Genomic DNA, 14023 nt, shown 5'->3' on the forward strand with positions numbered 1-14023 from the left:
ACAGAAAACAAACAGAATTAAAAGGTTCAAAGTCCCAAAGTTTAGCAAAAGAGCTAGAGTGCTCTATGGTGGGAGGAATTGGCACATTTATAAGAATTCTCCCTAACAATAGATAGAGAAGAGAGATTGGCCTATAGTTAGAAGGCAACAGATACTTGTGGATTACAATGTTGGGTGTATGCAAGAACCGCCAAATGCCCAAATCCCACATAGTTTAAATAGGTATATAAATGTTCCAAGGTACTGTGACGAATCCGATGGCGCCATCAATTCTTTCTCACCGGTGACCTCTCCCCATGTGGCCAGGGGACGACAGCCGCTACCTGAGCCTCACCCTGGGGGTGGATATATATGGGAGGATCACATGGGGGTAGTCAACCTCTGGGAAAATACGATGCCATCGGATGAGACACGATATCCCTCTTTCTTTTGAGGATACCTCATCCCAGCCTAATGCCTTAATGGCATACTGTTACACCTCCCCTCATCCACCTAGGAAAGATACTGAATACCTTCTAATGAGAGCAGTATATGAGTCATCATAATCTGACTTCCCCTCTAGAATTAAAAATAACACCTTCTCAGTCTCCACTAAGTCATCCACAGCTGATTTGCCTGTAAATGTAAAGAACAATTACCCAGAATTTACCTGTAACACAAAAACAATGGACTTCTATTCCCATAACTACCAGAAAACTGCAACGAGGAAGATAAACAGAGTAATGCAGATCACAGAAGGTCCGGAACACAGGCTGAGCTCTAGATGCTGGGAGTGCGTACCTGTGACTGGGAGATCTAAACAATTGAAGCAGCTGACTGAAATGCGCTGCTGGAGGGAGAAAGCTGCATCTCTCAGTGAGATCCGAGACAGTGAGGCTGGAGAGAGCCGTGGAGCCGACCAGCTCAGGAACCAGAAAAGAAAGGGAAGCGGACCATGAAACAAAATTCGCTACAGGAACACCAGCTGCCAGCTCAGGACTCCTGGACGTTTGCAGGCGTTTGGAGGCAGCCTTCACCTTAAAGGAGCCTGAAGACACGAAGCAGAGGAGCCCAGCAGGGACCACAAGAAGCAGAGAAGCTGAGAAACTGATGCAGCAACCGTGAGGGAAACGCTGAACGACCATAACCGGCATGCCGAGGATGAAGTAGAAGCCAGAGCCTGTGTGTCCACCCGAGAGAAGTGGGCCAGCGGGGCGTACTGGCAGCCATACCCAAAATCAAATGCGTATTAATGAAGCATATGAGAGAGCAAGAGCAAGAGATTACTTTGAAGGAAGAATGGAAGAGAAACACATGACTTTCAAGTTTGTGAGTGCATGCAATACCCATGTAAAAAGTCCTGGCAGGACAATATACCAGGCAGATTTATCCGGAAAAGCTGGAGACATACAGTTTGGAGGGGTATGCAGAGCCCACATGAGAAAAGCCCTGGCTGGGAAGTACGCCAGACAAATTAAAGATGTAAGAGTGAAAGCCCTGGCAGGAGAGTATACCACGCAGTTGCAAGTGTGTTTGTATCCAAGAATGCCCTGGCAAGAGAGTATACCAGGCAGTTGTAAGAAAGCCCTGATAAGGGTACACCATAAAAGAACAATTTGGACATTTTATAGGAAGTACATGACTTAGAGGCCCTGAGAAAGACATAGGATTAACAAAAAGGTTACCCTGATCACGAGAAGAGGAGTGAAAACCCGAGTACACCAAGCATTCCTGAGCCTAAGAGGAATATGACATGCATTACTTACCGTAAAAGCATTTCTGATGATTGTATCTGCTTAGATTCACATGCTGTGCATATAGTCCGACATCCAGTGGTCACCGCAGAGTATTGCATCTCGTCTTTCGAAAATCGAAAGGGGATGTCGACATGGGCGTGCCTGTAACACTATCCCCAACGTGACGTGTAATGTAGCGAAAATCCCTTGCGCGTCGAGGTCCCTCCGATTGTGTTTTTCTGCCGTGAGGGAGCCTTTGACTAGTGTGAGCGAGTACAGAAAAGAGAGAAAGTAGCAAGACATCTATGTTCCTTCTATCCGAGCTTGGAGGAAGGGTGGGCGCATGTGAATCTAAGCAGATACAATCCTCAGAAATGCTTTTACGGTAAGTAATGCATGTCTTCTGATGCTTGTTAATCTGCTTAGAATGACATGCAGTGCATAGACTAGCAAGCAGTACCCAGAGTTGGAGGTGGGTTGTGAGAAGGAACAGTAGAGAAAAGATGTCTTAGTACTGCTTGTCTCACTTGAGAATCAGACCTAGAATGAGTGTCTAGGCAATAGTGTTTTGTAAAGGTGTATACAGAACTCCAGGTTGCCACTTTGCTAATGGACTCTAGGGGAACATTTGCAATGAATTCTTTGCAAGCCCCAGTGCCTCGAGTAGAATGCCCTCTAGGCTTGAAGGGCAGTTCTCTCTTAGCAAGAGAGAAACGGAGTGTGATGCATTTGACAATCCACCTAGAGATTGTAGATTTGGAGACAGGGTCTTCTTCTCGACCTGCTGCCACTGAAACGAAAAACTGATTTGTCTTTCTTAGTGGTCGAGTTCTTTCCATGTAAAACATGACTGCTCTGCGTACATCCAGTGTGTGCAGGCTTCTTTCTCCCATGCTTGAGGGGTTCTGAAAGAACGTTTGTAGTTCTATGGATTGGTTCATATGGAACTTTGAAATTAATTTAGGTGCAAACCTAGGGTGAGTGCACAGAACCACATTATCTTAGAACTGTAACAAAGGGGTCTACAACTAAGAGCGCTTGTAGTTCACTGACTCTCCTAATGGAAGTAATGGCTATCAAAAAGGAAGTTTTGTAGCTGAGATCTTTGAGACTTGCTTTATGCATGGGCTCGAAAGGATACCCCGTAAGTCTAGTCAACACCACGTTTAGGTCCCATCCGGGAGCTAGCTTAGAAATGGGAGGGTGAATTCTCTTTACTAGGGACATCTCCATCAAATGAGCGAACCATGGTTGGCGGGTCAACATGAGGGCCACCAATATCATTGTGACTGGTTCCTGGTTCAGCTTGAGCACTATTTTGTTGAGTTGGGGGTGGGGGAGAATCGGGGGGTGGGGGGAGCGTAAACAAATTTCCCTGACCATGTTATCCAGAGTCCGCTCCCCTTGGAACGGTTCTGGGGGTACCTGGAGGTATAATCCTGGCATTGAGTGTTGTCCAGAGTTGCGAACAAGTCGATCTCTAGGAAGCCCTATTCTGCGAAAACGGTATGTCTTTGTGTAATCACCATTCGCACTCCATGGGTAGTGGGAAATCTCTACCGAGTACGTCTGCCAGGAGATCGAGTTCCCCTGGAACATGTTGTGACAACAGGGGCATGTGTTTGAGAGCCCACTTCCAAATGTTCTGGGACAGTTTGGACAGCCCTGGAGAGTGAGTGCCCCTTGCTTGTTCAGATAGTACATGGCCGTGGTGCTGTCTGTGAGGATCAGGACCGTCTTTCCCTGCAGTTGTGTTTGGAAAGCTTTCGGTGCTTTGAATACTGCTAACAGTTCCAAAAGGTTTATGTGGTTGGATGCTATGGCTGACGACCAAACTCTTTGCGCTGTCTGTTGAAGCAGGTGAGCTCCCCACCATGTGAGAGATGCGTCTGTAGTTAGAGTGGTCTCCACTGCTGGGGTGGTGAAGGATTTCCCCTTCAGGAGGTTTTCCCTCGACCACCACGATAGCGAGAGAACCACTAGATCGTCCCATTGTCCGCTGGCCTGACACCACTGGCTGTTGAGCCACTCCTGCATTGGACGTAGCGCAAGCGTGCGTAAGGAACTAAATAAATGCATGACGCCATCATTCCCAACAGTCGCATAGCCTTGCGTACCGCTACCTCTCGACTGGCTATATACTGAGGGATTTTAGACAGCATGTTTTGGAACCTCTCGTTGGAGGGGAAGACAAGACCGTCCTTTGTTCGAATTAGAGCTCCTAGGAACTGCTTGACCTGACTGGTGTCTAGGCTGGATTTCTTCTCGTTGATGGAAAATCCCAGACTGAATAAAAGATGTATAGTTCTTTGAGTATTTCGTAGGAGTCCCCTGTTATGAGCCAGTCGTCGAGGTAAGGATAAACTGGAATGGATTGCCTGTGCAGGTGTGCTGCTGCCACTGCCAGTACCTTTGTAAATACCCTTGGTGCAGAGGCTATGCCGAAGGGTAGTACTTTGAACTGATAGTGCTTGTCTTGTATCATGAATCTGAGGTGTTTTATTGTGCGCTGGCAACATTGAAATATGAAAGTATGCATCTTTCACGTCCAATGTTGCCATGTAATCCCCGTGTGTGAAGGGGAATTACCTCTTGCAGAGTGACCATACAAAACTTTTGGGGCTTCACAAATTTGTTCGCTGGGCGCAAATCTAGTGCAGGGCGCATGGTGAGATCCTTTTTGGGTACAAGGAAGTACACTGAATAAATACCTTTGTTTACCTGTACAAGAGGTACCTCTACGGCGCCCTTTTCCTGCAGGGTCTTGACTTCTTGTAGCTGGATGCGCAGCTTTTCTGGCGTCAGGCATCTTGCTCGTGGCGGTCTGAACTGGGGGGTCCAGCAGAATTCTATACAGTTCCCGTGGGCAACCGTCATTAGCACCCATTGGTCTGCAGTTATTCCCTCCCATGCTTGAAGAAAAGAGGTTAGCCGGCCCCTGACCGGAGATGCATGGAAGGGGACCGGGAACAGCGGGTCATTTTCAGGGAGCCTCGAAGGGTAGAGTTCCGACCCCTACCTTTACCAGGTCGTTGCCCCCTTGTGGGATACAGGGTGGTGTAGCTGCTAGTTCCTTGGGGAGAGGACTAGTTATTTTCCAAGCTGTACTGATTTTGAGGGAAACTTGCCCACGAAAGGAACGTCTATTCCCGCTCCCCCTTCTTTGTGAGGGTCTCTGGGTGATCTGATCCAGAGTCATGCTCCTTTGCAGTTTTGAGGGCTTCATCCACTGCCTTTCCAAATAAATTAGTATCCCCCACTGGTTTATTTATAAGTGAAGCTTGTGTTTCTGGCTTGAAACCAGAGTTCCTTACCCATGCATGTCTTTTCAGGAGGGTACCTTGAGTCAAAGACCTTCCGGCCGTCTCTGCTGCACCCAAAGTATTTTTTAGCATACTCTGGTTAACTTGCCTGCCTTCTACCTCTGTTGAGAGAAGACGGGCTTGCAGCCGTTTCGGGACTTCTTGAAGGCCCTCCTCTAACTTGGCCCATTGTGCATCAGCATAGCTGCCCAGCAAAGTTTTATTGCTTGCAATGCGAGTGGAGTAAGTAGCCGCTGCAGTGATCCTTTTCCCCAGAGCATAACGTCTCTTACATTCTTTGTCAGGGGGTACCCTGCTCTTTTACTGGTAGTTGTAACAATCAGTGAATCTGGAGTAGAATGATCCCTGATGTAGAGGGGGGGGTCAGAGGGGCTCTACCGTCGGATTCACTGCTATAGTAAGTGCAGGTGTTAATAAAGAAGGGACTAACTGCTTCTTGATTGAATTTAGAAGTGGAATAGCTTGGCTGGCATGTGGTTTTTCTTTCAAAATGTCCTCCACAAAATCAGCCTCTGGAACGGTTTCCTGAGTAGCAATGTTGAAGTGTTCCGCTGCTTTCCTCAATATGGCGTTGAAAGCCATTTGATCGTCAATCGGGGAGGCCTGTCGAGTGGGGGTGGTTGGAGGGTAGTCCAAGAACAAGGCATCAGGTTCCGGTGTTTGAGTAGGTGACTGCCAAGAGCGAGGATCAATGGGGTCCGTGTCCACTCCCCAACCCTCAGTGGGGTCTCCATGAACCTCCTCAGAGTAAATAAAGGCATCTTCATTTTGAGCCTTCTCCTCAGTGAGGTCATAAATATATTCCTCTTCTTCCTCATCTTGAGTAGGGTCAAAGACCCTCTGCAGCTTAGCCACAGGGAGAGGGGGATTTTTCTCCCTAGACCTCTTGGGTGTTGACTTCTCAGAGAGTTCCACAAACCTCTCAGCCTGTCGATACATCCTTCAAATTTTTCTCTGGTCCAAACCGATGAACCAGAGCGGTCCACGGGTGGAAATGCTCTTCTAGTGGATCATCTGTTTGCAAACGTCAAGATTTCTTCTTTAACGCTGAAGAAATCCCTCCAGGAGCTCCCGAAAAGCAGTTGACGCGTGTCCCTTTGTTTCACTGTAGGCCTTTATGTAGGCTCCGGTAAATCCTTCGGCCTATCCTTGGATCACGATGAATCTTTGTGCTTGTCCTTGGGTTTCGATGAATTCTTGGGTGTTTCTGAGAATCCGCCGTGATCCTGGCGATGCTTTCCGTATTCACCTCAGAATCAGAAAGTTCTGATGTTCGGGCCTCTGGTTGCACGACTACTTTTGGCGGCACCGGGGCCTTTTCAGCCGTGGATGCTTTCTTCCGATGCGTCTCAACGGGTGGGTGGATATTGGGGGCAGCGCCCTTAATTTTAGGTGGCCCACTCGCAAGGCGCGCCCGCAAGTATTCGGTTTGCCCGCTGGCTCTATGGATCGCTGCAACTGTTTTGTCAAAGACGTCCCTGGGGTTGTGTGTTTAGCATGTGTAACATGTGCATCTATGTTGCTTGGGTGTACATTCCCCGAAGCAGGGCCTGAGTCTTGCCTAGCGCAGCCTGGGTTAGATGACGCAGAGCGAGAATGCTCTGCCGAGAGGTCAATCGCCTCCGAATCGGAGGCTTGTTTGTCACTCAGATCCTCATCACAATCGGCGGTTGTGGCAGCAGGAGAACCAGACTTGGCCTGCGACATCCCGTAGGCCGCCCACCACTTAACATGACGCTCCTTTAGAGTTTTCGGGCGCAGGTGCTTGCAAGCCGCACATACCGTTTCGTCGTGATTAAGGGGTAAATACCGGTTACATTTGCTGTGTTTATCCTTCCAAGGGAATTTGGCTCTGCAAACAGGACAAAACCTAAATTGAGTCCTATCCATAGCTGAGGAAATAAATGGTGACGAAGAGACCTAGGGAACAAAGGGAGGAAAGGGAAAGGCATTCTCAGAGAAATTAAATGTCCACGCTGACCCCACTCTCCCTACTGTGTAGGCTGGCCAGAAGGCCCGGCCACGTGGTCAGCAGTGCCGACCGGAACACTGTCCGACGAAGATCCGTGGAACTGTCTTCAGCTGGGATCTGGAAACAGCTGTTACTCTGCGGTGACCAATGGATGTCGGACTATATGCACAGCATGTGATTCTAAGCAGATTAACAGGCATCAGAAATCAAGATACAACCTCACAGCCAAAGTTATTTTGTGCATCAACTGTGTTGTGGCTCAAGAGAAGAGTAGTGGAAACCTGTTAAAGGAGTACACATGGTATCCGGTCGAGATACAGGCTTACGACCAAGTTATTTTGTTTGCCAGTTGTGTTGCTAACCAAGGGAAGAGGAGTGGAAATCTGGCACCTCTATTTCTCGACTACCACGGGTACTTTTTCGTTGACCCCTTTGATTGACGGCTCCTCTCGTCCTACCAAAAGAGGAGTAGTAACGAAAGGAACCTCCCTCCACTGTTGTCCCTTAGGACGAAATGACAGAGGTTGACGCACTGCTGCGCTCAAAGATTTAGCAGCAGCTTTGGAGGTCTGCAACTTCTCAAGGCTCTCGTCAGCCTTGCTGCCGAACAAATGAGAGCCATCAAAGGGCATGTTCAGAAGACGGGCCTGTAGATCCGGAGCAAAACCCAACTTCTGCAACCACGCAAACCTGCGTATAACGGTTCTCGCAGCCATGAACCGGCTAACACTGTTGGCCGTGTCCAACCAAAACTGAAGGGATTTACGCACGGCATCCTTACCATCCTGAACGAGAGCAAGGAACCCAGACCGTTCGTCCCCCTCAGGAATATGCTCAGCCGCTAGAGAGACGCAATTCCAGTGTGTGAAAATCGAGCCAAGGCACAAGTGGAGTTAGCTGACTTCACCTTGCTTGCCCAACCATCGAATCGCTTGTCGTCCCTATCAAGAGGGATGGTAGGGTACGCCGCCTGCCTCGAGGTGGCCGTAGACGCCTGAAGCACCAAGCTCTCGGGAGTTGGGTGAGTGGATAGGTAGCTGGGGTTGCTACTGGCAGGGCAGTATTTTTTAGTTAGTAACTTGTTAACCGCCGGAAGAGACTCCGGGGCCTGCCAAGCAGCCACCACCCTCTTTTGCAAAGTCAAATGAAAAGGCAACACAGGGTCAAAGGACAGTCCTTGATCAAAAATATCAGTCAAGTCATCCTGAGCAAATGCCTCTGGAGGACTAGACCAACCAAGATACTCAGTAACCCTAGCCATCAGTCTCCTATATGAGGATTCAGCATGAGCCCCAGGCTCAGGTCTGCTTAACTCCACCTGAGGAGAAGTCTCTAAGCCACTGGCATCATGTAATGATTGACTTAACTCTTCAAACTGTCCCCGGAAAAGACAGGAGCCACATCCGGCTCAACAGGGTCAAACTCCAAATCAGACCTCTCCTCATCGTCAGATGATATCCAGAGGAAGAATGAACTCCTGCCTAGGGACAGAAGTGGGTCTGGAGTCCCCAACAGGCTTCACCGACTTGGATTTAGCCTTCCTCAGAGGATCCACACTACCAGGGGCCTCCATCAGCAAATTCCGGCCAAATGACCTGAAGGCGTCGAGGGCTGGAGTGAAGGCAAACCATAGACCTCCATATCCGACGGACACGCCGCCGGAGTCGCCACCGACCTAGAGCCCTTACCAGACTTCTGCGGTTTCACCGGGGACGAAGACCGAGATCTGGACATAGCACGTCTCTGGCGATCAACCTGAACCTTGTCCGAACGGGACCTAGACGGTTCCCGATGTGTATCGCGCCGAGGACCTGGGCCCGAAGACGCGCGATCCTCGCACCAAGACCGTTCCCTGCCGGCTTCTTCCTAAGGCGCGCATGGAATAAGGCAAGCACATGCTCCCAGGGCCGTGCCCCAGCACGCCTCTAAATTTAAAGAGGAAGAGGATTTTTTTCTGGTGAAAAAGTGTCCATCTCCCGTACCTTGCGATGGACACCGATACAGTTTGGAGGAAAGGGGACGGGACATTAGAGTATGTAGATGTGGCATGCTTTGAACACAAACAATCCCCCAATTATTAAATATGCATGCCATTGTTCTCAAGAGAACAGAAATGAACAACGCAAAGGACATATGTTCACTATAGCTGTTCATGTACAGTGCCAGGTAACTTACTATACCCCAAAACTAACAATCCACATTTATAAACTATTTTTGTCCAGTTTCAACATGAATAGTACAACATCAATATATGGAACTGCTCTTCAGTAATTAGACAAAAAGGATCCATGTCCATGTTGCAGACAGCACCAGATAAGTACCAAACTTTAAATGGCCATATATTTTATTTTTTGTTCAGAGCTGGCCCTACCCAGAGGGTCTCGGGGCGTATTACAAGGTTCAAAGGTGGTAGGCGAAACAGAAGTTACAAAATGTTTTCAGGAAAGGGAAGAAAAATTAGTGCAGACAAGTGGTAGCATGGAAGATTGAGGGGCGGGGTGATGTGTGGGGAAACTGGTATGTTTTGAGGCTCTTTCTGAAAAGTGGTGATGGAGGGTGCAGTGCGTATGTGAAGAGGTACAGTGTTTCCTGCCCTAGGTGCCCAGTGTGTAAATGCTTGCTTTTGTGTGTATGTTAGTCTGCAGAGTGGAAAGTATAGAAAATACTGGCTTGCTTGTGTGATCGTTTTGAGTTTGTTGCGAAGTTAATATGGGCTTTTGTGATAGATGGCTTCTAAAACAACACAGAGCCCTTTGAAGGCAATTCTCTGGGGTATGGGGAGCCAGAGGAGCTGGGCGATAGATGGGGTGATATGTGGATGTTTTGGTAGACAGAGGAGTGCGACTGCTGCGTTTTGCATGGTTTGTAGGTGCGCTAATGAGGATGGGGTGTCCAGTCAGGAGAGCATTGCTTTAGTCCTGCTTGAGCGAAAACCAGTGCTTCGACTATGGTGCAGAAGGATGTGTAAATATATACTTCAATATATGTATAAATATAAACGTGACGTTCTAAAAGCATTAATGAGGATGACTGAAAGATGGGGTGATTACCTGCATTTACGCCTAATCCTTCACATAAACAAATCAATGTCCATGTTTCAATGAGAAACGTAGCAAAATACATTTTCTGTTAAACATAGCAGTCAGTCATCCTTAAATGTTCAAATATGTTAAATGCATTGATATGCATAAGCAATTGCTCTTCAGAAGTTCTCAAGCAATTTACTTGTTAAAAAAGTACACAGTGAAGCACGTTAGGAAAAGCAAAATAAAGCACATTTACAAAGTGTGCACATTTATTTTTAGTTAATATACAAGTGCATCATTGTGTGACTTTATATCCAGCGACCTTGGGATTGTCAAAAGCTGGCGCATCTTCCTGTGGCAGAAGTAGGAACGATGATAATGAGAAACCAACAGCAAGTCCAACCTCCATACTTGCTAAAGTGCATTAAATACCATTGCCAGCTTGAGGCAACTAAGAGAAACCCAGGCCATCAAAAATACTTTCTAACCAGATGAGGTTCAATATTAAGAGTGACAAAACACATCCAACGAACAGCAAAAACCCATGCACACAAATGCAGAACGAGCCCACAAATTCAATAAGCTGTGCATGGACAAACATGCCCTGGGGCCTCACAATCCAAGCTTGCAGTACATTACAGAACTGAACATGCTGGCCTTATTGTCAAACGAAGTGGAAATAACTGTAGTTAAGATCATTTAAGCAAGAATGTATAGCAAATATCATGCAAGTACATTTGAGAAGACATTATTCTTGCTAGGATCTTCAACTATGCTGCCTGTCACTCTTAATATTTTCCCAGAGAACACAGATCCCTGCGATATTTCGCCAAAAGAGAACACCCCAAGGCCAGACATTGGTCTTTTAATAAAAGGTTCCTATCGCATACCTTATGAGGGAGCACAGGCTTTAAGCTGCGACTGAAGTAGCTGAAGTGGTCACCATTCTTGTGCACCTGGACACGCTCCCCATCATATTTGATCTCAGAGTACATACCATTGGGGCACTTCTTCATGGCATGGGCAACAGACTTGCACGCTTCAGCCTGAGAAAAGGTAAAGGGTAACAGACAAAATGAGCAGTCAGTAAGCGAGTAAAGGACAAAGACAAACAAAGTATTGCACAATCTGGGAGGGGGAATGCAAGTGGAGTTTATTTTTTTCATTGGTTGACCAAGTTAATTAACCTTTCAAAAAGAAATGTTTACAAAAATATTTACAAAAGTAATCTAGATTTCATTTTTCACAAGATACAGGAGGTTAAATTATTAAAAAATAACCAATAACAAAAGCAACTGCAGAACTGTGATACGAGTGAAAGACAAGGATACAAAAAAAGGACAAATAAAACATTCATCGTTAAGAGTCAATATCCACTTTGTCTCCATAAAGTTTGCAGTATACATCAAATGTTGCCATTCAGTTCTCGACCAACGTATACATCTATTTTAACTGGGGAGGAATGACAGTGTTGACAAATTGAACTAGTGCAATCTGAATAGTAGTTTTTGTATTGACTAGTAAATAACTCCACAGTTCATCTCTAGTACGTGATAAGAAAAAGTTACAACATTTGTTAAAAAGACAATTCAGAAGAATATTCAGGGCAGGGCATTTGACCACCAAGTGACAAAGTTTCATTTTGCTGTGGGTCATTACAATAACGGCAGGATGTGTGACCTTTTGGAATCAAATGTCTCCCGCCTAAAATCTGCCTCGTCAAGCATAAGTTTAAGCGAATACGTAGCATCTGAGATCTTACGAAATTGGAAGGGCATTTGACTATATATGTTTCCATACTACGCAATCTTTTGTGAGATGACCTCATTACATCACAATCCACGTATTCCAGACATTGCTTGCGAGTGCAGATCCAATCAAAGCGATACAATTTCAATTTAGCCTTTGAGGGATTCATCAAAAGAAGTTCAATTGTAATGTCAGCATTCGACAAAGTGTCTAGGACACTTTCGGCCTATTTCTTAGGACATTTTAGTCGAGAGGTAAGCAAATAATTCGCAAGAACACCCAAAACATTAGGGGCCATTGCGGCCATTATGCATTTTCTATAAAGAGTACAGAATTTCCACAAAACTTGACTGTAAATAGAAATGGTGCCTAACTCATAACGTAATAGTGGTAACGATGTGCATTTGGGAAGGCCCAGTTCTGTCTTCCAAAACTTTGCCTCATAGCGGTCCCAAAAAGATCTAAGTTTGGGTAGCCCCGTCTCGGCTCCGTAAATGATTATTGGAGCAACCTTTTGCTGAAAAAACATGATTAGATGAATTGATGTAAATTTACGATATCTATACAGCAAAATTTTGGCTTGTGATATTAATGTACGAATTTTAGTGTCCAGGGTTGCTGTATATATGGAATCATTCAGTGTCTCCGTGAATGGGAGTTCTAAGTATTTATACTGTGAAACAGTAGAAAGCTCTTGGTTTTGAAAAGTCCATCTATATTTAGGTGCTTTCTTCTTGGTCGTTTGATGACAGGTTACTATCTGTGTTTTATCGAGATTAATGATCAGGTTTTTTTCATTAACATACTCTTGAAGTTTGTTCAAAAGACTTTGGAGACCACAAGGAGTACAAGATAACAACACTAGATCATTGGCTATAAGAGCCAGATCTTCTGACTGCCTAGTTTCAGAGCGTCAGAAATTGAATCTTCAAACTTGATGCCTATGTCCAGTAGAAATAGGTTAAATAGGGTGGAAGCTAGAATACACCCCTGCTTTAAACCCCGTTCTGTTGGGATGGAGGCAGATAGTAGCCCATCTAATGAAAATCTCACTTGTAACGAGGTGTTAGAGTGCAGTAATTTAATTAGAGTAAGGATTGAGGAAGGGCATCCATATTGATGGAGTTTCGTAAAAAGGAGTTGCCGGTCGACCGAATCAAAAGCTATGCTAAAATCGACAAATGCTATATATAAGTTTTGATTTTTGTCAACATACTTACTCTTAATCAAGTTGAGAATGAGCATATTAGGGAATGTGGCCATCCCACTAACAAAGGCAGATTGGAAAGGATCCCTTTTGGCCTCACGCTTAGTCCAGTCATTTAGCTCCTGGAGTACGATACGGCTGTAAAGTTTACCAGGTGCATCCAGCATAGCAATCGGTTTATAGCTTTGTGGTTGGTTGCAATCGGCCTTTTTGAAAAGAGGGATTATAATGGAGTGTTTCCAGGAAGGTGTAATGCTTTGAGTGAAGTTAATGTTATGGAAAATTTGAAACAGTATTTCAGTCCACATTTCTGGATTCAGTTTGAAGGTCTTATTCGATAACCCACCTGGGCCTGGAGCTTTAGACTGACTTATAAAGTATGAAATACAATAAAGTATGTCTGCTCTTGATATATTGAGGTGAAAGTAAAGCATTTTCTTACGTTCCTGCGCTAATGCGGAAGTCACAGGATTAGCATACATTTTGGTGAAATGATCAATCCAGGCCCTTTCGGAAACATTCTGAGTCTGTATCAATGTTTGGGGATTAATCGTTGCTTCATTCAAAGTAGACCACATTTGTGCTGTATTTTGATTGCGCATCAGAGTCAGCATATGTTCTCCATCCCTTTGCCAAAGAGTGGCACGATAGGCGCCCAACCACTTTCCATAAGCTGTTTTGGCTTTAATTAAAGCTGCTAATCTTTGGTTTGCTGGGAGGAGTAAACCTCTGCGTCGCAGGGCACGATATTCTGATTTTTTATTTTTGACTTGTATGTCAAAAACATGAGTTCTAGATTATATTGTCTTTGATTTCTACATATGTATGCATAAGATCGTAAGATCGGCAAACATTACTAGCTCGTCACTGAGTCATGAGTGGCCAAAAGCAGAAGTCAGAGTATTTGCAAATTGAATTATAGTACCCTCCGACCACCATATACGATTCAATTGGGCATTAGCCCTGACAACACCAGAATAGATGGGAGAAGGATTAGAAATCAAAATATGGGAATGGATCATTGGCTTGTA

General features: G+C 45.7%; 1 protein-coding gene across 5 annotated transcripts in view; it reads right to left on the reverse strand.

Moving 5' to 3' along the window:
* Positions 1–14023, reverse strand: part of LIG3 (DNA ligase 3) — a 1054678-nt gene that overhangs the window by 848784 nt on the left and 191871 nt on the right. For all 5 annotated transcript variants that reach the window (XM_069614890.1, XM_069614888.1, XM_069614887.1 and 2 more), the window contains exon 9: positions 10927–11082. In XM_069614890.1, the coding sequence (XP_069470991.1) occupies positions 10927–11082 (156 nt within the window). The remainder of the gene's footprint in view (positions 1–10926; positions 11083–14023) is intronic.

Source organism: Ambystoma mexicanum, chromosome 9 (assembly GCF_040938575.1).
Source record: "Ambystoma mexicanum isolate Mex_15411 chromosome 9, UKY_AmexF1_1, whole genome shotgun sequence".
NCBI classification, from domain to species: Eukaryota; Metazoa; Chordata; class Amphibia; order Caudata; family Ambystomatidae; genus Ambystoma; species Ambystoma mexicanum.